Source organism: Giraffa tippelskirchi, chromosome 13 (assembly GCF_054371585.1).
Source record: "Giraffa tippelskirchi isolate mGirTip1 chromosome 13, T2T-mGirTip1v1.2.pri, whole genome shotgun sequence".
NCBI classification, from domain to species: domain Eukaryota; kingdom Metazoa; phylum Chordata; class Mammalia; order Artiodactyla; family Giraffidae; genus Giraffa; species Giraffa tippelskirchi.
Window position 1 is genome coordinate 61,702,407 of NC_137287.1, and position 22,567 is coordinate 61,724,973.

General features: G+C 39.8%; 1 protein-coding gene across 50 annotated transcripts in view; it reads left to right on the forward strand.

Annotated features, from left to right (window-relative positions):
* Window positions 1-12,814: 12,814 nt before the first annotated feature.
* ABI1 (abl interactor 1) overlaps window positions 12,815-22,567 on the forward strand; it is an 85,244-nt gene continuing 75,491 nt past the window's right edge. For all 50 annotated transcript variants that reach the window (XM_081554240.1, XM_081554241.1, XM_081554208.1 and 47 more), the window contains exon 1: window positions 12,815-13,029. In XM_081554240.1, coding sequence (XP_081410366.1) covers window positions 12,913-13,029 — 117 coding nt within the window. In that variant the 5' untranslated portion in view covers window positions 12,815-12,912. The remainder of the gene's footprint in view (window positions 13,030-22,567) is intronic.

Here is a 22,567-nt window from a genome sequence, read left to right on the forward strand (position 1 = left end):
AGGAAATGGCAACCCACTCCAGTCTTTTTGCCAGGATAATCCTGTGAACACAGCAGTCTGGTGAGACTGTAGCGTGCATGTTTAGTCACAAAAAGAGTTGAACATGACTGAGCATGCACCCATGTGTATACATAAGCAAACAAAGCAACCAACAAGCAAATACAAAGTTTCATCATATTTGAGGGCTTCTTTCCGAACTTTCTATTCTTTTTATCTCTTCATGTGCCATTACCAAACCATTTAAATTACAGTAGCATCTAAATATGTTTTAATAATACATAGGGCTAAATTTCCTTATATAAAATAAAAACTATTCACTGCAGGGTTGTGGTGATAAAGTTTGAAGACACTTTAAATGTCCTTCCACATGGAACTGAGTGAATAATTATGGCCCATCCATTCAGTGAAATACCATAAAGTATGATGGGACAGTTTTAATGTATAATATAGAAAGATCTCCATGATATGGCTACAGGAACAGAAAAGCAGGAAGACAGAACACCATGTACAATTTAGGTAACAAAAAATTTGTTTTTATATGCATAGAAGATCTACAAGGTCTATAAGAAACTGATAATATTTGTTGCCTCGGAGGCTGGTTGCTAGGAGTCAGGTGTGATTCTCAGTGCATACTTTTTTTTAATATTTCTTTATTTGGCTGCTCTGGGTCTTCATTGTGGCTCATGGGTTCTTAGATTTTTGTTGCAGCATGCAAACTCTTAGTTTCAGCATGTGGAATCTAGTTCCATGACCAGGGATGGAATACGGGCCTCCTGCATTGGGAGCATGGAGTCTTAGCCACAGGACCACCAGGGAAGTCCCATGTGAGATTTTTAAAAAATTATTTTTCTCTATCCACTTTTAAAATAAAGTATAAGATGCTTAGTGCTTAGTCGCTCAGCTCAGTCATGTCCGACTCTGCAACCCCATGGACTGTAGCCCCCCAGGCTCCTCTCTCTATGGGGATTATCCAGCCAAGAATACTGGAGTGGGTTGGCATGCCCTCCTCCAGGGGATCTTCCCAACCCAGGGATTGAACCCAGGTCTCCTGTGTTGCAGGCAGATTCTTTACCATCTGAGCCACCAGAGAAGTCCAAAATATAATATACATACAGTAAACTGTACAAAGCACACTACTTTTAAGAGTAAGTTTGAGCTTCCCTGATGTCTCAGTGGTAATGGGTTTGCCTGCCAATGCAGGAGACGCGGGTTCGATCCCTGATTTGGGATGCTGCTCAGCAGCTAAGCCTGTGCGCCACAACTATTGAGCCTGTGCCCTAGAGCCCAGGAGCCACAACTACTGATCCCATGTGCCCTGGAGGCTGTGCTCCGCAGGAAGAGAAGTCACCACAGTGAGAAGCCTGCACAGTGCAACTTGAGAGTAGCCCCTGCTCACTGGACCTAGAGAAAAGCCTGGTCAGTAATGAAGACTTAGTGCAACCAAACATAAATAAATTAATGAAATCAAGAGTATAATTTGATCATTTTTATTTCCATATGTACCCCCGTAACTGCCAACCAGATGGTGAATAGATGTAGAATATTCCTGGTGCCCCAGAAGATTTCTTCATGTTCCTTTCTAGCCCATCCCTTATAACAACTAACTACAATTCTGAATTTTGTCATCATCCATGACTTTAGCCTGTTTTTGAACTTCATAGAAATGAAATCATACCCAATGTACTCCTTTTTTGGGGGGGGGCAGCGCTGTGGGGCACGTGAGATTTTAGTTACCCGACCCAGAATCGAACCCATGCCCCCTGCCTTGGAAGCATGAAGTCTTAACCACTGAACCACCAGGGAAGTCCCACCACAATGTACTCTTTATGTCTGATTAATTTTACTTGATAAAACATCTTTCATCTCTGAGAGTACACCTAGGGATTCAGGCATCCGTGTTCCTGCATTTATCAGTAGTTTGGTCCTTTTACTGCTGCATTATATGAATATACCACCATTTATTTCTCTTTTCTTTTGTTTATAGGCTTTTGTGTGGTTTCCATTTTGGGGCTATTATGAATAAAGTTGCTTTGAGCATTTTTATACCTGTCCTTTTGTGAATATATATATATACCGATTTTTCTTGAATAAAGACCTAGAAGTGAATTACTGGACCTTAAGGAAGTGTTTATTTAGGTTTAACAGGTATTGCCGAACAGTTTTTCAAAGTGACAGTGCCCTTTTACACTTGTATATTCATATATACCCGTGTGTGTGTGTGCGCGCTAGATGTAATATGCCACCGCTGGATACTGTTGGTCTTTTTTTTGGGTGGGGGGCGGCATCTGGCCTCTTTCACTTAGGAAAACGCATCTGAGATTCGTCCATGACTTTGTTTGTATATATATATTTGGCTTTATAAAACTTGATGTATTTTCCAAAGTGGAGGCAGCCTTTTGAATGTATGAGAGCCCAGTTTTTCTACATTGTGAGTAGCAGTTGCTATTGTCAGGATTTTTTATTTTAGCCTTTCTAATAGGTATGTAGTATAATCTTTTAACGGAGAAGGCAATGGCACCCCACTCCAGTACTCTTGCCTGGAAAATCCCATGGATGGAGGAGCCTGGTAGGCTACAGTCCATGGGGTCGCTAAGAGTCAGACACGACTGAGCGACTTCACTTTTACTTTTCCCTTTCATGCACTGGAGAAGGAAATGGCAATCCACTCCAGTGTTCTTGCCTGGAGAATCCTAGGGACGGCGGAGCCTGGTGGGCTGCCGTCTATAGGGTCGCACAGAGTCGGACACGACTGAAGCGACTTAGCAGCAGCATAATCTTTTAAATTTTACACTACATCCTGGTGGTTTTTCTTATTATGGTTTTAAGCTGCATTTCCTTGGTAAATATTGAGTTGAGTGCCTTTTCATATATTTATTGGAATTCAGTTGTCTTTTTTTTTCCAGTTGTCCTCTTATCCATTTCTTTTTTTGCGTTGTCTTTTTTTTTCTTCATTGACTTGGAGGAGTTTTCTTGTTTTGTTTTACTATAGTCCAAATATAAGTCCTCTGTCAAATGTATGTGTTGTAGCTTATCTTTTCACTTTCTTAATAGTATCTTTTCATGAGCAGGGTATTAATTTTAATGGTGGCTCTAGTAGGTTCACTAATGGCCTCCTCAAAGATGTCCATGGCCTAATCCCTGAAAACTGTGAGTGTATTATTAAGGTAATATATTTTATTACCACCTAAGCATGGCATAAGGGACTTTGCCTATGTTATAAATGATTATCTTGGATTATCTATGTGGGATGTATGTAGTCACAGGGTCCTTATAGGAGGCAGGTTAATGGTCAGAGTCAGAGAGAAGGGGTTGTGATGACAGAAGCAGAGTCAGAGAGAGCTTTGAGGAAGCTGTGCTGCCGACTTGAAGATGGAAGAAGCAGCCATAGCCTAGGGATGCAGGTAGCCTCCCAGAGCTGGAAAAGGCAAGGTAATCCATTTTCCTCTAGTGCCTCTGAAGGGAAAAAAGCCTATTGATACCTTAATTTGAAACAAGCAAGACCTCTGATCTCCAGAGCTGTAAGATGATAAAATAGTGTTGTTTTAAGTCACTAAATTTGTTGTAATTTTTTTTACAGGAGCAATAGGAAATGAGTAGAATGACTTAGCTTTTCATTTTATTAAAAAGCAGTTATACACAAAATAAAACAAAAAACCTAAAACAAGCGATTTATCTTTTTTTTCCTTTCCTTTTTGTTAGTGTTTATTGTTTTCTGGTTAAGAAATCTTTGCCTGCCCCAAGCTTGTGAAGTTACTCTGTGTTTTCTTAAAGAAGCACATTGCTTTACCTTTTACATTTGGAAAGTGATATATCCTAAACACTGTTCATGGGGTTCTCAAGGTAAGAATACTGAAGTGGCTTCCCATTCCTGTATTTGTCACTTCCACAGTATAATCGTAAGGGATTTGATTTAGGTCATAGCTGAGTGGTCTAATGGGTTTCCCTACTTTCTTCAATTTAAGTCTGAAATTGGCAAAAAGGAGTTCATGATCTGAGCCACAGTCAGCTCCCAATCTTGTTTTTGCTGAATGTATAGACCTTCTCCATCTTTGGCTTGGAAGAAAAGTTATGACCAACCTAGAGAGCATATTAAAAAGCAGAGACATTACTTTGCCAACAAAGGTCCATCTAGTCAAAGCTATGGTATTTCCAGTAGTCATGTATGGATGTGAGAGTTGGACAATAAAGAAAGCTGAGCACTGAAGGATTGATGCTTTTGAACTGTGGTGTTGGAGAAGACTCTTGAGAGTCCCTTGGACTGCAAGGAGATCCAACCAGTCCATCCTAAAGGAAATCAGTCCTGAATATTCACTGGAAGGACTGATGCTGAAACTCCAATGCTTTGGCCACCTGATGTGAAAAACTGACCCATTTGAGAAGACCATGATTCTAGGAAAGATTGAAGGCAGGAGGAGAAGGGGACGACAGAGAATGAGATGGTTGGATGGCATCACCATCTCAATGGACATGAGTTTGAGTGAATTCCGGGAGTTAGTGATGGACAGAGAGGCCTGGCGTGTTGCAGTCCATGGGGTCACAAAGAGTTGGACACAACTGAGTGACTGAACTGAACCGAACTAATATCCTAAATAAATTTTGGCATATTGTGTGTAGATTCAATGTTCATTTGAGAAAAAATATCCAATGGCTAGAGCACATTTATTGAGAAAAAAAAGAATTCTTTCTCCCTTTGAATTTCATTGGCACTTTTGTCATAAATTAAGTTTCTGTGTGTTAGTGTCTGTTCCAAAGAACTATTTGTAAGTTCTTCACTAAGTCCACTTTAACCTAATTTCTGTAGTTTTTAAGTAAATCTTGAAATTTGATAGTGTATGTCCTCTAACTTCATTCTTCTTTTGTCTTGGTTGTACTAGGGCCTTTGCATTAAGATAAGTTTTAGAATCAATTTTTACAAAAAACCTGCAGGATTTTAATTAGGATTGCACAGGGTAAGTTGCTTTAATATAGAAATTCAGATTGTTTACTTTACTTTAGCTAAATTTATTCTATTAAATCTTTGAATAAATTTTTTCTGCTGTTAATAACTGTGTTTTTAAAAAATTTATGACAAGAAATTTATGATAATAACACATGCTTAGTAAAGACTCATATTTGTTTAATTTAGTGGAAGGGAAAAATGATTTTCAAACTATGGGTTATGATTCAATAGTGGATCATGAAATCAGTTTAATAGTCCTTACCAGCATTAAATAAATTGAATTAGAATAGGAAAAATCAGAATACCATAATTAGTTTGGTGAAACTTTTATACCAGCATGTATATATCTATATCTATATCTATATCTTCACTCACATTATATAATATTATTTTTTTATTTTGAGTTGTGTCAAAAGATATTGAAAACCCATGACTCCAGTATGGTGTTATGTTTTACAGTTTTATCCCCACAAATCTTAATTTACTCTTAAAGAAAATATTGCTTTATTACAGACTATCATAAGGGAGACTAATTTTTTTAAACAAAAATACAAGGTTAGTATATTCAACTCAATTACCCTATGAGGGATCACTTCGTTGATTAGACTTTATATGAACCATAAATATTTTAAGAGATGGTTTTAACTGGAAAGTAGAAAGACCTCTAATCTAAAAGTCAGAGAACTTGACTACTATTTTCAGGGCTGTTAGCTAAATCTCTCAACCTGCATAAACTTTAATTTACTATTTTGGTAACGATAGAAAAAAGCTTTAGGTCATTTATCTCTCAGAGTTGTAAGCATTAAAGAAATCTTACAAGACTTTGAAAACAGTAAAGCGGCATCACCTGCCCAATAATTCTCTAGTGTTTTTGAAATGTTGCAGTGTATGGAAATGTTCAGTGATTTCCTTGGTTAAATCTGGCTCATGTAGAGACCAAAGTAAAGAATATCAAATTTCAATAACTTGGGTTAAATGATGTGTGGATTAATGATAAGTAGTAAAGAAAGACTATTACATCTATCTTGGATTATTGTGTAGCTGCTAAGTCACTTCAGTCGTGTTCGACTCTGTGCGACCCCACAGACGGCAGCCCACTAGGCTCCCCCATCCGTGGGATTCTCCAGGCAAGAACACTGGAGTGGGTTGCCATTTCCTTCTCCAATGCATGAAAGTGAAAATGAAAGGGAAGTCGCTCAGTCGTGTCTGACTACTAGTGACGCCATGGACTGCAGCCTACCAGGCTCCTCCATCCATGGGATTGTCCAGGCAAGAGTACTGGAGTGGGTTGCCGTTGCCTTCTCCGATTATTGTGTAGAGTATTTCATTTATTAATTTATGGACCTTAGAATCCTTGATTCAGGGAATTCCCTGGTGGTCCTTTGGTTAGGACTCGGCATTTCCAGTACTGGCCTGGGTTCAGTCTGGTTGGGGAACTAACATCCTGCAAGTCGCATGGTCAAAAAAAAAAAATCTGGTAACTGGGAGTAGTTATCTCTTTCAGGTAGGAGACATGAATTTTCATTGTAGAGGGCTGAATATGTTATGGCTCCTAGGAAAGGAAATATCCAATAAATACCTACTGATGGGTCAATTTTTAAACATTTGGTTATCATGTTATTATTCTTATAATTACTGTGGTTCTAAATGATTTCACAGAGATGAAAAGATGGACTTTTAAGTGACCTTTAGTTTGTTTTTTGGCCTTTGGACAAAATTTTTCATAGTCCATTATATTAAAAGCATTTAATATTTCTCTTGAAATATAAGTTCTTTAAGACTATTTTAAAGCAGCTGATGATTTTTGAAAAAGCAAAATGATCTTACATGATGTAGAGAACCTGTACAAAACTTCAAAAGTGTAGGGACGTACACACACATTCTCCTAAAGAATGAGACATTAGGACGTGATAGCAGTAAAAGAAAATTATGTTTGTTTTTAATTTTTTTTTAATTGTTTTATTTTATTTATTGGACACACAGCATGTGGGATCTTAGTTCCCCAACCAGGGATCGAACCCATGATCCCTCCATTGGGAGCTCAGAGTCTTAACCACCGGACCACCAAAGAATCCCTGTTTGTTTTTTAATTTTAAAAATTAAAAAAATTAATTAAAATATCATTGATTTACGGCTTCCCTGGTGGCTCAGTGGTAAAGAACCTGCCTGCAATGCAGAAGACCCGGGTTTGATCCCTGGGTCAGGAAGATCCTGTGGAGGGCATGGCAACCCACTCCAGTATTCTTGCCTGGAGAATCCCCATGGACAGAGGAGCCTGACGGGTTATGTCCACAGAGTTGCAAACGTCGGACATGACTGAAGCCACTTAGCAGCAGTAGCAAAGTTGATTTACAGTATTATCTTAGTTTTGTAACCAAGCAAAGGGCTTGTGTGCTCATGGCTCAGAAAGTCAAACTGTGACAGCGGAAGATGGCAGCAAAGTAAGGACTTATTCCAGGGCACCAAGCCAGGTGAATGGGAAATGAGCCTCAGATCTACTCCAGCTTAGTCTTTGAGTTACAGGTGTTCTAAAGGGGAGGAACAAAAAAACTTGGATTAATCATTGCCCTGTGACATTTCTCTATCCGTGGTTTTAGGAGTCAGAATCTCTCATTTATGAGTTTCTGGCCAGGTGACTCCATAGTCGGTGAGCTCACCTTGCCCTAGTGAAACAACCTGAGTTTGTACCTTAATAGTGACACCTGTAACCATGATTTTAGTGCATCATTGAGAATGTTATCAAAAGCTTTTGCACAGCAAAGGAAACTACAAGCAAGGTGAAAAGACAACCCGCAGAATGGGAGAAAATAATAGCAAATAAAACAACTGACAAAGGATTAATTTCCAAAATATACAAGCAGCTCATACAACTCAATACCAGAAAAACAAACAACCCAATCTAAAAGTGGGAAAAAGACCTAAACAGACATTTCTCCAAAGAAGACATACAGATGGCTAACAAACACATGAAAAGATGTTCATCATCACACATTATTAGAGAAATGCAAATCAAAACTACAATGAGATATCACCTCACACCAGTCAGAATGGCCCTCATCAAAAAGTCTACAAACAACAAATGCTGGAGAGGGTGTAGAGAAAAGGGAAAACTCTTGCACTGTTGGTGGGAATGTAAATTGATACAGACACTATGGAAGACGATATGGAGAGTCCTTAAAAAACTAGGAATAAAATTACCATATGACCCAGCAATCCCACTCCTAGGCATATACCCTGAGGAAACCAAAATTGAAAGAGACACATGTATCTCATTATTCATTGCAGCACTGTTTACAATAGCTAGAACATGGAAGCAACCTAGATGTCCATCTGCAGATGAATGGATAAAGATATTGTGGTATATATACACACAATGGAATATTACTCAGCCATAAAAAGGAACGCTTCTGAGTCAGTTCTAATCAGGTGGACGAACCTAGAACCTATCATACAGAGTGAAGTGAGTCAGCAAGAGAAAGATAAATACCATATTCTAACACATATATACAGAATCTAGAAAATGGTACTGAAGAATTTACTTACAGGGCAACAATGGAGAAACAGACATAGAGAATAGTCTTATGGACATGGGGAGAGGGGAGGAGAGGGTGAGACATATGGAAAGAGTAACATGGAAACTTACATTACCATATGTTAAATAGATAGCAATGGGAATTTGCTGTATGGCTCAGGAAACTCAAACAGGGGCTCTGTATCAACCTAGAGGGATGGGATGGGGAGGGAGATGGGAGAGAGCTTCAAAAGGGAGGGGATATATGTATACCTATGGCTGATTCATGTTGAAGTTTGACAGAAAACAACAAAATTTGTAAAGCAATTATCCTTCAATAAAAAATTAATTAATAAAAAAAGAATGTTATCAACAGCAGTAACTTTAATTATCTGATGCTGGTTGATTAGCGTTGTTAGCACAGGATTGAAGTCAAAGGGGAAGAAGAAATGAATAAAGTTTTGGTTAGAGAAATTAGTCATAAACTCAACAAGAGATCTTTGTTTTAAGAGGACTCCTTTTCAGTTTCACGTGTACAACAGAGTGGATATTTTTTAATAGATTGTATGTATTTTTTAATAGATTATATGTATCTGATTATACGTATGCTTTTAAATTGTGGGTCTTTAAAGGTAAAGAGTGGGCTTCCCAGGTGGCACTAGCGATAAAGAACCCGCCTGCCAAGGCAAGAGCCGTAAGAGATGGAGGTTGGATCCTCCGTGGATAGGGAAGATCCCTGGAGGAGGGCATGGCAATCCACTCAAGTATTCTTGTCCGGACAATCTCATGGACTGAGGAACCTGGGGAGCGACTAAGCCCGCATGCAAAGGTACAGATTATCATTACTCAACTTGTTCCTGCAATGTTTACTTCATTGCTTGGTACAGAGCTGGCAATATCAGTTCAGTTCAGTTCAGTCACTCAGTCGTGTCCAACTCTTGCGACCCCATGAATTGTGGTCCACTGGAGAAGGGCATGGCAAACCACTTCGGTATTCTTGCCTTGAGAACCCCATGAACAGTATGAAAAGGCAAAAGGATAGGACACTGAAAGATGAACTCCCCAGGTCAGTAGGTGCCCAATATGCTAATGGAGATCAGTGGAGAAATAACTCCAGAAAGAATGATGGGATGGAGCCAAAGCAAAAACGATACCCAACTGTGGATGTGACTGGTGAGAGACGCAAAGTCCGATGCTGTAAAGAGCAATATTGCATAGGAACATGGAATGTTAGGTCCAGGAATCAAGGCAAATTGGAAGTTGTCAAACAGGAGATGGCAAGAGTGAACGTCGACATTCTAGGAATCAGCAAACTAAGATGGACTGGAATGGATGAATTTAACTCAGATGACCATTATATCTACTACTGTGGGCAAGAATCCCTTAGAAGAAATGGAGTCGCCATCATGGTCAACAAAAGAGTCCAACATGCAGTACTTGGATGCAATCTCAAAAACGACAGAATGATCTCTGTTCGTTTCCAAGGCAAACCATTCAATATCACGGTAATCCAAGTCTATGCCCCGACCAGTAACGCCGAAGAAGCTGAAGTTGAACGGTTCTATGAAGACCTACAAGACCTTCTAGAACTAACACCCAAAAAAGATGTCCTTTTCATTATAGAGGACTGGAATGCAAAAGTAGGAAGTCAAGAAACACCTGGCGTAACAGGCAAGTTTGGCCTTGGAGTACAGAATGAAGCAGGGCAAAGGCTAATAGAGTTTTGCCACGAGAACGCACTGGTAATAGCAAACACTCTATTCCAACAACACAAGAGAAGACTCTACACGTGGACATCACCAGATGGTCAACACCAAAATCAGATTGATTATATTCTTTGCAGCCAAAGATGGAGAAGCTCTATACAGTCAGCAAAAACAAGACCAGGAGCAGACTGTGGCTCAGATCATGAACTGCTTATTGCCAAATTCAGACTTAAATTGAAGAAAGTAGGGAAAACCACTAGTCCATTCAGGTATGACCTAGATCAAATCCCTTATGAGTCTACAGTGGAAGTGACAAATAGATTTAAGGGACTAGACCTGATAGACAGAGTGCCTGATGAACTATGGCAATATCAAGTAATGACTAAATTTTAAGTGAATTGAGGGCAGCAGAAGTTTAGACAGTAAAGCCTGAGTCGCATTATCTCTTAAAAGGTAGAGGAAGTAAAGATTTGGAGTTCTCCATATTTAGTCCCTTTTAATCCTTGTCAGAATGGTATCTTATTCCTAGTGAACGAAATTCAGCTAAGCTTCACAGCCTTCTCCGGAACCAGGTTCATTCTCTAAAATCACCCTGTGGCGCCATCTCCCGGAGCTGTCAAGAAATTTGGGATTTAAACCTCCATCCTCTTCGCAAGTTCTTTTATTACTCTCCTCCCGGGTATTTTTTTGAGGCTTCCCGGACGCATGCGCTTTTGATGGGCAGCAAGCCAGTGATCACACGGACCACAGCCTTGTCTAACTCCATGAAACTAAGCCACGCTGTGTGGGGCCACCGAAGTCAGATGGGTCATGGTGGAGAGGTCTGACAGAATGTGGTCCACTGGAGAAGGGCATGGCAAACCACTTCAGTATTCTTGCCCTGAGAACCCCATGAACAGTATGAAAATGCAAAATGAAGGATACTGAAAGGGGAAATCCCCAGGTCAGTAGATGCCCAATAAGGTACTGGAGATAAGTGGAGAAATAACTCCAGAAAGAATGAAGGGATGGAGCCAAAGCAAAAACAATACCCAGTTGTGGATATGACTGGTGATAGAAGCAAGGTCTGATGCTGTAAAGAGCAATATTGCATAGGAACCTGGAATGTTAGGTCCAGGAATCAAGGCAAACTGGAAGTGGTCAAACAGGAGATGGCAAGAGTGAATGCTGACATTCTAGAAATCAGCGAACTAAGATGGACTGGAATGGGTGAATTTAACTCAGATGACCACTATATCTACTACTGTGGGCAGGAATCCCTTAGAAGAAATGGAGTAGCCATCATGGTCAACAGGAGTCTGAAATGCAGTACTTGGATGCAATCTCAAAAACGACAGAATGATCTCTCTTCATTTCCAAGGCAAACCATTCAGTATCACAGTAATCCAAGTCTATGCCCTGACCAGTAACGCTGAAGAAGCTGAAGTTGAACGGTTCTATGAAGACCTACAAGACCTTTAGAACTAACACCCCAAAAAGATGTCCTTTTCATTATAGGGGACTGGAATGCAAAAGTAGGAAAAGGAGTACGTCAAGGCTGTATATTGTCACCCTGCTAATTTAACTTATATGCAGAGTACATCATGAGAAACGCTGGACTGGAAGAAGCACAAGCTGGAGTCAAGATTGCCAGGAGAAATATCAATAACCTCAGATATGCAGATGACACCACCCTTATGGCAGAAAGTGAAGAGGAACTAAAAATCCTCTTGATGAAAGCGAGAGAGGAGAGTGAAAAAGTTGGCTTAAAGCTCAACATTCAGATAACTAAGAACATGGCATCCAGTTCCATCACTTCATGGGAAATAGATGGGGTAACAGTGGAAACAGTGTCTGACTTTATTTTTCTGGCCTCCAAAATCACTGCAGATGGTGATTGCAGCCATGAAATTAAAAGACGCTTACTCCTTGGAAGAAAAGTTATGACCAACCTAGACAGCATATTTAAAAGCAGAGACATTACTTTGCCAACAAAGTTCTGTCTAGTCAAGGCTGTGGTTTTTCCAGTAGTCATGTATGGATGTGAGAATTCGACTGTGAAGAAAGCTGAGCGCCGAAGAATCGATGCTTTTGAAGTGTGGTGTTGGAGAAGACTCTTGAGAATTCCTTGGACTGCAAGGAGATCCAATCAGGCCATTCTAAAGGAGATCAGTCCTGGGTGTTCATTGGAAGGACTGATGTTGAAGCTGAAACTCCAATACTTTGGCCACCTCATGCGAAGAGCTGACTCATTGGAAAAGACCCTGATGCTGGTAAGGATTGGGGGCAGGAGGAGAAGGGGACGACAGAGGATGAGATGGCTGGATGGCATCACTGACTCGATGGACATGAGTTTGAGTTAACTCCAGTGGTTGGTGATGGACAGGGACGCCTGGTGTGCTGCGGTTCAACGGGTCGCAAAGAGTTGGCCAGGACTGAGCGACTGAATTGAACTGAACTGAACTGAACTGAAGCCAGTGAGAGACTACAATTCCCAGAAGGCTATGCCAAAGGGGGTGGGCAATCCCATGGTCCGGGGAAGAGGGAGGGAAAGGCAGGAAAGCTCGCGAGAAAACGAGCTTGCTGCGCTTGCGCGAAGTGGGTGGAGGCGGGTGGAGAAAGTGAGGAGGAAGAGGAGGAGGTTCTGTCCCACAATACCAGGCGGGAGGGCGGGCAGGCGGTTTGTATCCGGGCTGTGAGGTGCTCGGATTCTCCGCGGACCTTCCCGTTGCCTCTGTTTCTTTAACGCGAGAGGAAGCGATGCGGAGGGGTGGAAAATGGCAGAGCTGCAGATGTTACTAGAGGAGGAAATACCGTCCGGCAAGAGGGCGCTGATTGAGAGTTACCAGAACCTGACCCGGGTAGCGGAATACTGTGAAAACAACTACATACAGGTGAGCCGCGCGGGCGGGCCGGTGGGCGCTGCCGGCCGGCCCGAGGACCCGCCACCGGCCGCCCGAGTGACCAGCCCACTGGGCGGGGTGGGGAACTGCCTAACCCCAGCGGTAACCCCAAAGCGCAACCCCAAGCTCAGCCGGGGTAGATAGCGAGCGGCCGGGCTCGGGGAAGTCGGGCTGTGATACAGGAAGTGGCAGCGGTGGTTGAAACCCCGAGAAGCCGAGAGAGAAAATGGGCGAAGGATCCCGGAGCCGCGGCCGCCGCAGCCTGGCGCCCCGTTGCCGTTCTCCTCCCGCGCCTGCTCGGCCCCCAGAACCGCGCTGCCCTCCAGCCCCCTTCCACCCGCTGGGCTTCCGTCCCGGAGCCCTCCGCCGCCGGCCAAGGCTCTCGTAGCGGCCGAGTGAGCGGAGAGCCGAGGGCCGGGACAAGGAGAGGCAGGAGCCGGAGGGGAAGCGGGGGTGCATCGGGGGAGGGTCGGGTGGGGGCGATTATGTCAGTTTCAGCCCAGAGGGTGTGTCTTTTATTTATTTATTTTTTAAAAAAATTGGTCATGAGTCACATCACATAGACCTCCCAGAGGAGAGGAGGAAGCGGGTGGCGAGCGAGGGAGGGCGTAGAGAAGTTAACCTCCGAATTCCCTTTAATTGAAGGTTTGTAAATCTGCCTGCCTGTCGGTTTTCAAGTCGCGTTTTTTTTCCCCTCTCATCAATTTCACTTCCGCCCCCACCACAATATATTCTAGAGATTATTAGGGCGGTCGTTAGTGTAAAACACAAATTATCCTTTACTACTTGGAAAAATGGCTTGAATATTCTCTTTTCCCTAAAAGTTCTTGAACTGCTGGCTTCTTAAGTAAAAATAGAACGGTATAATCGCCGGTTCCTTTTTTTCCCCGAGGTTTCTTTCTTTCCACCCTAAGTACATGTATAGAATGAATCTCCAAACTAGAACTGTAACGTCAGATGTGTTACTGTAAATTTATTAGAAAATTCGTTTCACTTTTCTATGACAGGGGTTGGTTGTTTGCTTTCATTTTAATGATGGAAAGTGAATTACGTTGTGTGATAGTTTGATATGTAGATCTTTAACTGCGTAAACAGTTTGCAGTAGAAGCAAATAAAAGTAGCAGAGTCCTTTGTATCAATGTAATGGCACCAAAAACTCGCTTATTAGTGGAAAGGCATGACCGAAACGTGCTTTGAAAGGTTGGGGTTATGGCAATTGAGAACTAAATATTTATAGAAATGCATCCCATGTGATTATCATTTTTAAGAACCAATCGTCTCTGTGTTGGCAAATACTTTTCCTCTTTATTTTTAGAAGGAGATACTGTTTTCAGAATATTTTGAATATTTCTCAATTCCCATATTAGTAACATTGTATTTTCAGTAGCACTACTAGGGATTTATCTCATAAATTTTTTCAGACTTTTATTTTAGAAATTCCACTGATAAACTTGTTGCGTGCCTGCCACAACTACTGCATTACTTGTTTTTGCAAACTTTATATTTGGCTTTTAAGAAAATATTCTTAAATCTAGTAGGAATGTGAATATAGCTTTCAAATAGAAACGCGATCTTACAGTTTATCGATATTAAAAATAAACACGTTTTACTCAGCTTCACATGAAGAACCTTAAAATTGAGGTGAATCTCAGTTTGCTGCAGATATTAAAGATTTTGAAAGCCAAAGGAAGAGCACAGGAAGTTAAATTACTCACATTCTAGAGAAGTCATTTCTTTGTAGAAGTCAGCAGACAGGCGCTTCGTAAAGGGGTGATTTCTTTTTTGTTTTGCATGTTGGGAAATCTGACAAATATATGGTGTGGTAACTGCTACGCGTTGGCCAGTGCAAACGTGTTTTAACCTGTCTGTTGACTATTTCTTTTTCAGGTAGTTCTGTGCTGGTTTTTTTTTGTTTTTTTTTCTTCCTTGACCCCTTTTCTTTTCCCTTCTAGCTACCATCATGTAATTTTGAAGCACTGTAAAATTTCATTATATCTGTAAATAAATAAATCATTCTGTTTCTCTTGTAGTCTTTTAAGCATGTTAATACCATGGTGCTAAGATGCACTGTCACTGGCCCCAAGTTGTTTTTTTTTTGGTGATCCTCAACACCAGTGAGATACTCAGAAATACTTGGGGGTTGGGGGAGGGAAAGGATGAAATTCACACACAGCAGTGTTTTATCTTTGTAGCTTTGGGCTCATGAAGCTGGTTACTAGCTGCTTTCCCAGGAGGCTCAGACAGGCTCCGAAGATGACACGCACTTCGTGGAAGTTGATGTGGTGGTAGCTGATTTTGTGATCTACCGTGGTGCTGTGGAGAGGGGACAAATAGTACTGGAAATATCCATTTGGATGTCTTTTGAGGTCTCTCTGTATCTCTTCTATGACTGGCCAACACCCTGTGTAAACATAGGTTCACTTGATGAAAGTATATGGTCACTTGTGTTTTGAGAATTTTTTTATATCCAAGATGAGTTAAATTATTGCCTGAGTGATTTTTATCCTGAGAATTTAGTTTTGATTTTGTCTCTCTCCTACACTTTGAAAGTACAGTTCTGGGAAGGTGTTTAGGTGGCAAGTTCTTTTGGCTGTAGTGCAACTGAGTCCTTGAGCACTTTGTTAGCTCTTTTGGTCCTGGTGACTTTATTAAATTTTGTTATTAATAGCAAAACTCCTCAGAAGAGTCCGCTATCTTAAAAAGGACAGGGCTTTTGAATTTCTTATGGGAAAATAGTATTCAAAATAGAAAGTGTATTTTATATAGACATAAAGAAAAATCTTTGCCTTTTTCTACCTTTAGTTTGAATTTTCTGGTGGTTATGTCAAGGACAGTCACTGTTCAACTCGAATTCATTTGTTCTGGCCAGTTCTCTGCACTCCACTTTAGAGTCCATACTGCCTTTGTCATAGGGATTCTGGGGGAGTAGGAAGGAGATACAAGTGAAAAGGAGCAGAAACTGCTTATGAAAGATTTCTCAGCATAGGTTGAGTAAGGACAGAAAAGTCTTACTTACAGCTTAACTTAATTTTTTCCCCTGAAACCCCCCCATAGGGGTTTCTTTTGGGTCAACAAGTATATCCTGAAGTCTGGGAGGATGAGGGGATTGAGGTCAGTGAGCTACTTAGTTTAGTTTGATTTCCCCTACCTGTGATGTTAGTTTGTATCCATTTGCTCATTAGACTCATGATCTTGGAAGGCAGGTAATTTTTTGAGTGGGAGCACTTTGGAGTGGGTAAAAACTGACTCTTCGTACTTTATACTTTATTCCAGTTTATAAACTGATGTCACTTAAGTATTACAGTAATTCTGTGATCTTTTTCTTTCTCCTTTCCTTTTCTTTTTTAAACAAATGAGGAATCTGAGGTTCTGAGACATTGAATACCTAGCCTCATGTTCCATATCACGTATGAGATAGTGTCTGGAATCAAACCCAGATTTTCTGATTCTGTATCCTCAGTGGATAAAAAGAATGTATGAAGAGGGTAATAGAAAAGGGAAGCGTAAAACACCTGCTTCTGCTTATTGAGTACCTACTTGGTCACAGTCTTTGCTGGTTGATTTGTATTATCTTTAATCCGTGCAAAAACTCCGTGATAGACAGTATTCTCTCTTTTTTTTAAACAGTATTCTCTTACAGATGAAGAAATTAGGACTCAGAAAACGTAAATGAATTTTTATTTTATCATACAGTTAGGAATTGGCAGTCAGGATTTCTCTGTAACTCTGACAGGCTCTAAAAGCCATACTCTTTTCATATCACACTGTCTACAGATGCAAATGAATCCAGAAATGTCATGAAATAAACAGACTCTTGTGGGTCGTGTCTGGATCCTCACAACTATCTTACTATTGTTTCGTCTGAGTTCCAAGTTGTAATATAAGACCAGGTATGTTTGTAATTTGGGAACTTGCCTGAATCACAAAATATAGTAGCTTTGGCACTTGAAGTATTGAATTACAGAAATTGTAGGCTAGTTTTTCACTGAGCTCACTGGACCTTTTTCCTTTCCTGTGTGTTTTTGCCTTTTTTTCCCCTTCTGAATCAGCTTTGCAATTGTGATAAGGAAATTTGTAGAAAAATTAGTAGACGTTAACAAAACAAAAAACTTCTTGAAATATTTGGAGTGGTTCTGATTTCCACACAAATTGTGTTCAGGTAAAGACAGTCAAAATGATTGCAGAGGTGAGGACAGGTTAGAAATGGTAGAAATCTTAATTGCACTTGAAAATTAGAGATGTAGTTTGGAAATCTATAATACATGAATTAAACAGGTTTAGTAATGCACAACATGGTGATTCTAGTTAATAATATTGTGTAATTGCTAGGAGTGTAAATCTTAAAAGTTCTCACTATAAGAAAGAAAAAAAATTGTAAATTTCTGTGTGGTGATGGTTAACTGGACTTATTGTGGTGATCATTTTGCAGTATATACAAATAATAGTGAATTACTATATTGTACACCTGAAACTAGTAGTGTTATAAGTCAATTATATCTCAATAAACAAAATGGAATCTTAAATAACTTTATGGAAGATCCTCAGTTAATTGTTAGATTGACCTATGTCGTGTCATAACATTAATTGAACGTTAACAGCAACCCACTCCAGTATTCTTGCTTTGAGAATCCCGTGGACGGAGGAGTCCATGAGGTCGCGAAGAGTTGGACATGACCGAGCAACTAACGCAATGCTGCCATTAAACAGGCAGAATGTGACCTTGCATATTAGGTCTTAATGAAAGTCCATTCATAAGTGGAGTTTTATATCAGTTCTTACTAATGCTCTCAAGAGTACTGAATCTTCTTTAGGGCTGTATATCATTTGAATGTTTGTATTAAAACCAACATCTTTTTTTCGTTTTGTAGTGGTAACTACAGTACCACTAAGAACTTTACATGCGATACTGTGATCTAGTTCTGGTGTGTGATTAGATCCTCAGTTTTAGCTTGTTTTGGTCTTTTGGAGAGAGGTGTTTGTTTTTTTTTTTTTTTTTTTAAGAAAATTGTTGAATTAATCCCTTCAAATAAGAACACTTTTCTAATTCCTCTTCTTTGTGTCTGCTTTCTCCAGTTGGTTCTGATAGGTGAAGAATGCTACTACTCCTTAAAGTAGAAAAGAGATGTTTGGGCCATTTGAGTTCTGATCAGTGCTATTTATTTATTTATTGACATGTTGGATCTTAGTTCCCTGAAGAGCGATCTGCAGTGGAAGCATAATCTTAAGCACCGGATGGCCGGGGGAGTCCCTCTATGGCTATTTAGGATAAATCTGTTTATCTTAGGTTAAATTATATTCTAGGAATTAGACTTTTGTGAGTTAGCAGACAAGAATGTATTAGCCAGAGAGGAAGATACTAATATTGGGACAAGAGGTTGAGTCAAATATTAGAAGAGATATAGACTGTAATTCCATGAAAATAGTGGTAGTACAAAAAGTAAAGTAAAAGTCATAGTTAAAAGCTGATTTTGGAGCATTTAAAAAGTTTGAATTTAGGGGGATCTATGTATTTTTTCTAATGCCTTTTTGTGTTGATTATGATTTTTACTGAAGTTATGGCTTGATTTTTGAAGAATAGTAGTCAAGTCCTGGGACTGAAAACTTTTTAGACCTTAATATTTATTTAATAAGACATCATGCTAAAAATAAGGGATTTTTTAAAAAGTACAAAATTAAGAAGATAAGGCATTTGGAAAATGGTTATTACTGGATTTTGTTTTTAAAGCAAATAGCTGACACATAATTTAATTCCATAGAAAGGAGGCTTGAAGTTTTTTAACGTACCCAAATAGGTATGCTTAACTAATTTACCAATTTTCTTCATTTACAAAATGAAATTTTCTGAGATATAGTTGGTAGTGAACTAGTATTTGTGAAAAAAACCTAAAACCAAAACACACTAAGGAGGGTTACGTGTGTTTGGTGCATGGGCTTAGTTGTTTCATGGCATGTGGGATCTTCCTAAATTGGGGTTCAAACTCACGTCTGCTGCATTGGCAGGTGGAGTCTTTACCACTGAGCCCCAGGAAAGCCCCGAAGTCTTACTTTACTAATTTTTAGCGTATTAATTAAAACTCATTATGGAAAATTTCAAACGTACTCAAATGAAGAGACTAGTATAATGATACCTCCACATGTTCATCATCTGGCTTTAATGATTGCCAACTCATGGCCATCTATCATCCTCTCCTGTCTCTTTACTGTTCTTGTAAAGTCCATCTTTGACATACCATCTCAGCCATAAATATTTTAGTATGTATCTCTACAAGATAAAAGTCTTATTAAATCCACTGCACAACTTCTATATGTGGGGAAAACAATAATGAATGTTATTATAATTTATTTATGACAGTAAGGAGTAGAGAGCTTTAAAATAGTTAATATATTTTAAATTTACAACCAGTTTTGTTAGTAACTCCTGCCATAGATTGATTAGAATATAGCTATGTTATTTGTTTCATAATGCAGTTTTAGAAATTGAGCTATAAGTCATATAATATAAAACCAGCAATTTTAAAGTATACAGTTCAGTGGTACTTAGTACATTCAATGTTATGCAACCACTGCCTCGATGTATTCTAAAACATTTTCATTGCTCCTCAGAAAAGCCTGAGACTGTTAAGCGGTTTGTCCCCATCTCAACCACCCTGCCCCCAGCACTTGGGACCCACCTATTTGCCTTGTCTCTATTAATTTACTTATTCTATATACTTCATATGAATGGAATTATACAATATGTGGCCTTTTGTGTCTCTTTGACTTGTATTAGGCTTAATGTTTTCAAGCTTGGTTCATTCACTTGGTAGTATGTGTTAGTACTGTATTCCTTTTTATGGCTGGCTGAGTAATACTCTAGTGTATGTATATTATACCACATTTTGTTTATTCATCTCTTGGCTCCTCCATTATGCTTCCCTGGCACCTCCTTACCCAACTACCACTAGTGATCTGTACCACGCCCTTTTGATTCTTCCTCTTAAATATCTTTTTAAATTAGTCTATTTTGTCTCCATTGTACTACCCTAGTGTAAAGCTTAGGCAACTGCTCTAGCTTCTCTCTTTACATTACCACATATCCCCTCTGATCACATCCCCATTATCCACACTGTCGCTTGACTGGCACTTTCAAAATGGAAATCTGATCATGTCACTCCCCTGCTTAAAAGTTAGTCAGTGGTTCTTCATGAATATGCAGTCTCACAGTGAAGCCTATCAGGCCATATATAGTATAGCTCCTGTCTTTCCAGTCCTGCTACATTCATCCCATTGCTCTAGTCTTACCAGTCATATTGCCCTTTCAGTTTTTTGAAATTTCATTCTTCTCTACCTTGCAAATGGTGTTCTCTAACTAGAAAACTTGTTCCTCTTGGTCTAAATATCACTCATATGTCAGGTCTTATAGTTCAGGTGAAAAATTACTGCATTCATTCATCATTCTTCATTTGATCAAAATCTTTTGAGTACCTTCCAGATACCACAGATAAAATAACGAGTGAGGCCAAGTTCCTACCCTTAGGAAGTTTTCATTATAGAGGGGAGGGGACAGAGGATTCCCCTCCCTCCCCGCAAAACAAAAAGACTTTCACATAGGGAGAAGTGCTGTTTGGAAAGTTAAATAGGGTGACAGGATGCAGAAAACTGGGATTGGGCAGGAGGAAGTGATACTCTCTGGAGGTGACCTTTGAAATGAGACCTGGAGGATAGGGCATCTTCCCTGTGAAGATCTAGGAAGAAGGCAAGATTGGGAAAAATCTTTCTAAGGGTTATGACTACAGGGTAGTGAGAAGGAGACTGGTGGGAGAGAGGTCAGAGAGATTGTCAGGGGTCAGATCACGTGTAGGCTTGAAAAGTGGTTGGATTTTATTCCAGGTGTGATGGGGTTATCATGGCAGTACTTAATTTACTTTTTGAAAGAATTATTCAGGCTACTGAGTGGAAAACACACTGAAGGGAAAGCAAGAGCAAAATTTCCAGGAGAAAGGGTATTATTGTACTAGTCCGGGCAGAGAATGAAAATTGCTTGTACTTTGTTATGGAGTGAGGAATTCAGAGGAGAGGTTGGCCATTTTTAAGGCAGAGCTGAACAGGGCTTACTGGTGGATTGACTATGCGGTATGAGGGAAAGAGGGATTGAAGAATGACCCCTAGTCGAAATTATTTTCCTAACTGTGTCAGTGGATGGCTGCACACGGGCAGGGGCTGTCAAGAGTGCTCTTTGTGGATGTGTGTTCAGTCCACATTAGATTAGACAATTAAGTAGATGGGCTAAGTAGATAGTCCTTCTGGAGTTTAAGGAGGAGTCAGAGTTAGAGATCCACGTTTAAGAGTCATCACAGAATAGATTACCACTGCCTCATAGAAATATAATGCAAGCCACATATCTAATTAAAAATTCTTATAATAGCCATATTAAAGTATAAAGAAATAGGTTGAAATTAATTTTAATAACATTTTATTTACTCAGTGCACCCAAAATATAATTATTTCAATACTCAATCAACATAGTTTGTTAATGAGATGTTTACATTCTTTTTAAAGTACCAAGTCTTTGGAATTTGATGTGTATTTTATACTTGCAGCATGTCTTAGTTGCAAAGTAGATAGTGAAAAACTGGGACGATTAGTGAATGGAAAGTCCTGTGAAATCTAAGGATTGTTGAAATTGAAGTGCTAGAGCAAGTGAACTGCAGAGATAGAAGAAGAAATTGGATGTTCAGAATACAGGATTTTTAAAAATCTAGATTTTTGAAAATAGTGTAAATACTAGTGATGACCATGGGAGGTTTTGACAGTGATGAAGAAAAAAATGTTTTAGTTCAGGAAGTCTGGAGACTGAGAGGCCAGGGTTTGGGGTGGATTATCTGAGTGAATGTTGAATCACTAAGAATGATGATAGGAATGATGATGAATTACTGAGTCCTTAGCGAAGGAGGGAGTGATGAGGATGTTGGTAGATGACAGTAATAAGGTTACTTTCTTAGAGACCTCTTCCCTGTCCTGCGAGTTCAGTTTATACTCTGTTCAGTGCTCCCATGGACTCCAGTGTGTTTCCTCTGTGCACTCATTTCATCTGTTTGACACGATGCTGATCTCCAAGAAAGCACGTTTACCAGGTTTGTCTTGTTCATTCCCATATCTCCAGTGCCTACCCATTGCCTGGTGTATGAGCTCTGGAAAGTTTACATGGACTATTCAAGGAGTCTAGAAGGTTAGTTCTTGTCCTCATTCTATCACGAATTAGTTGTATTTTAACCAACCTTTAACTCTTTTGTTGTTGTTATTTAGTCACTAAGTCGTGTCTGACTCTCTGCAACCCCATGGACTGTAGCCTACCAGGCTCCTCTGTCCATGGGATTTCCCAGGCAAGAATACTGGAGTGGATTGCCATTTCCTTCTCCTGCTAACTCTTATCGTCTTCTGTAAAATGACGAGTTTAAACTAGATTATGTCCAAAGTCACGGTTCTGATGGTTTTTATTAGTTTGCTTCTGACTTTTTAGTCTTGTAATTCTGGTGCTTTTCATTAGTTT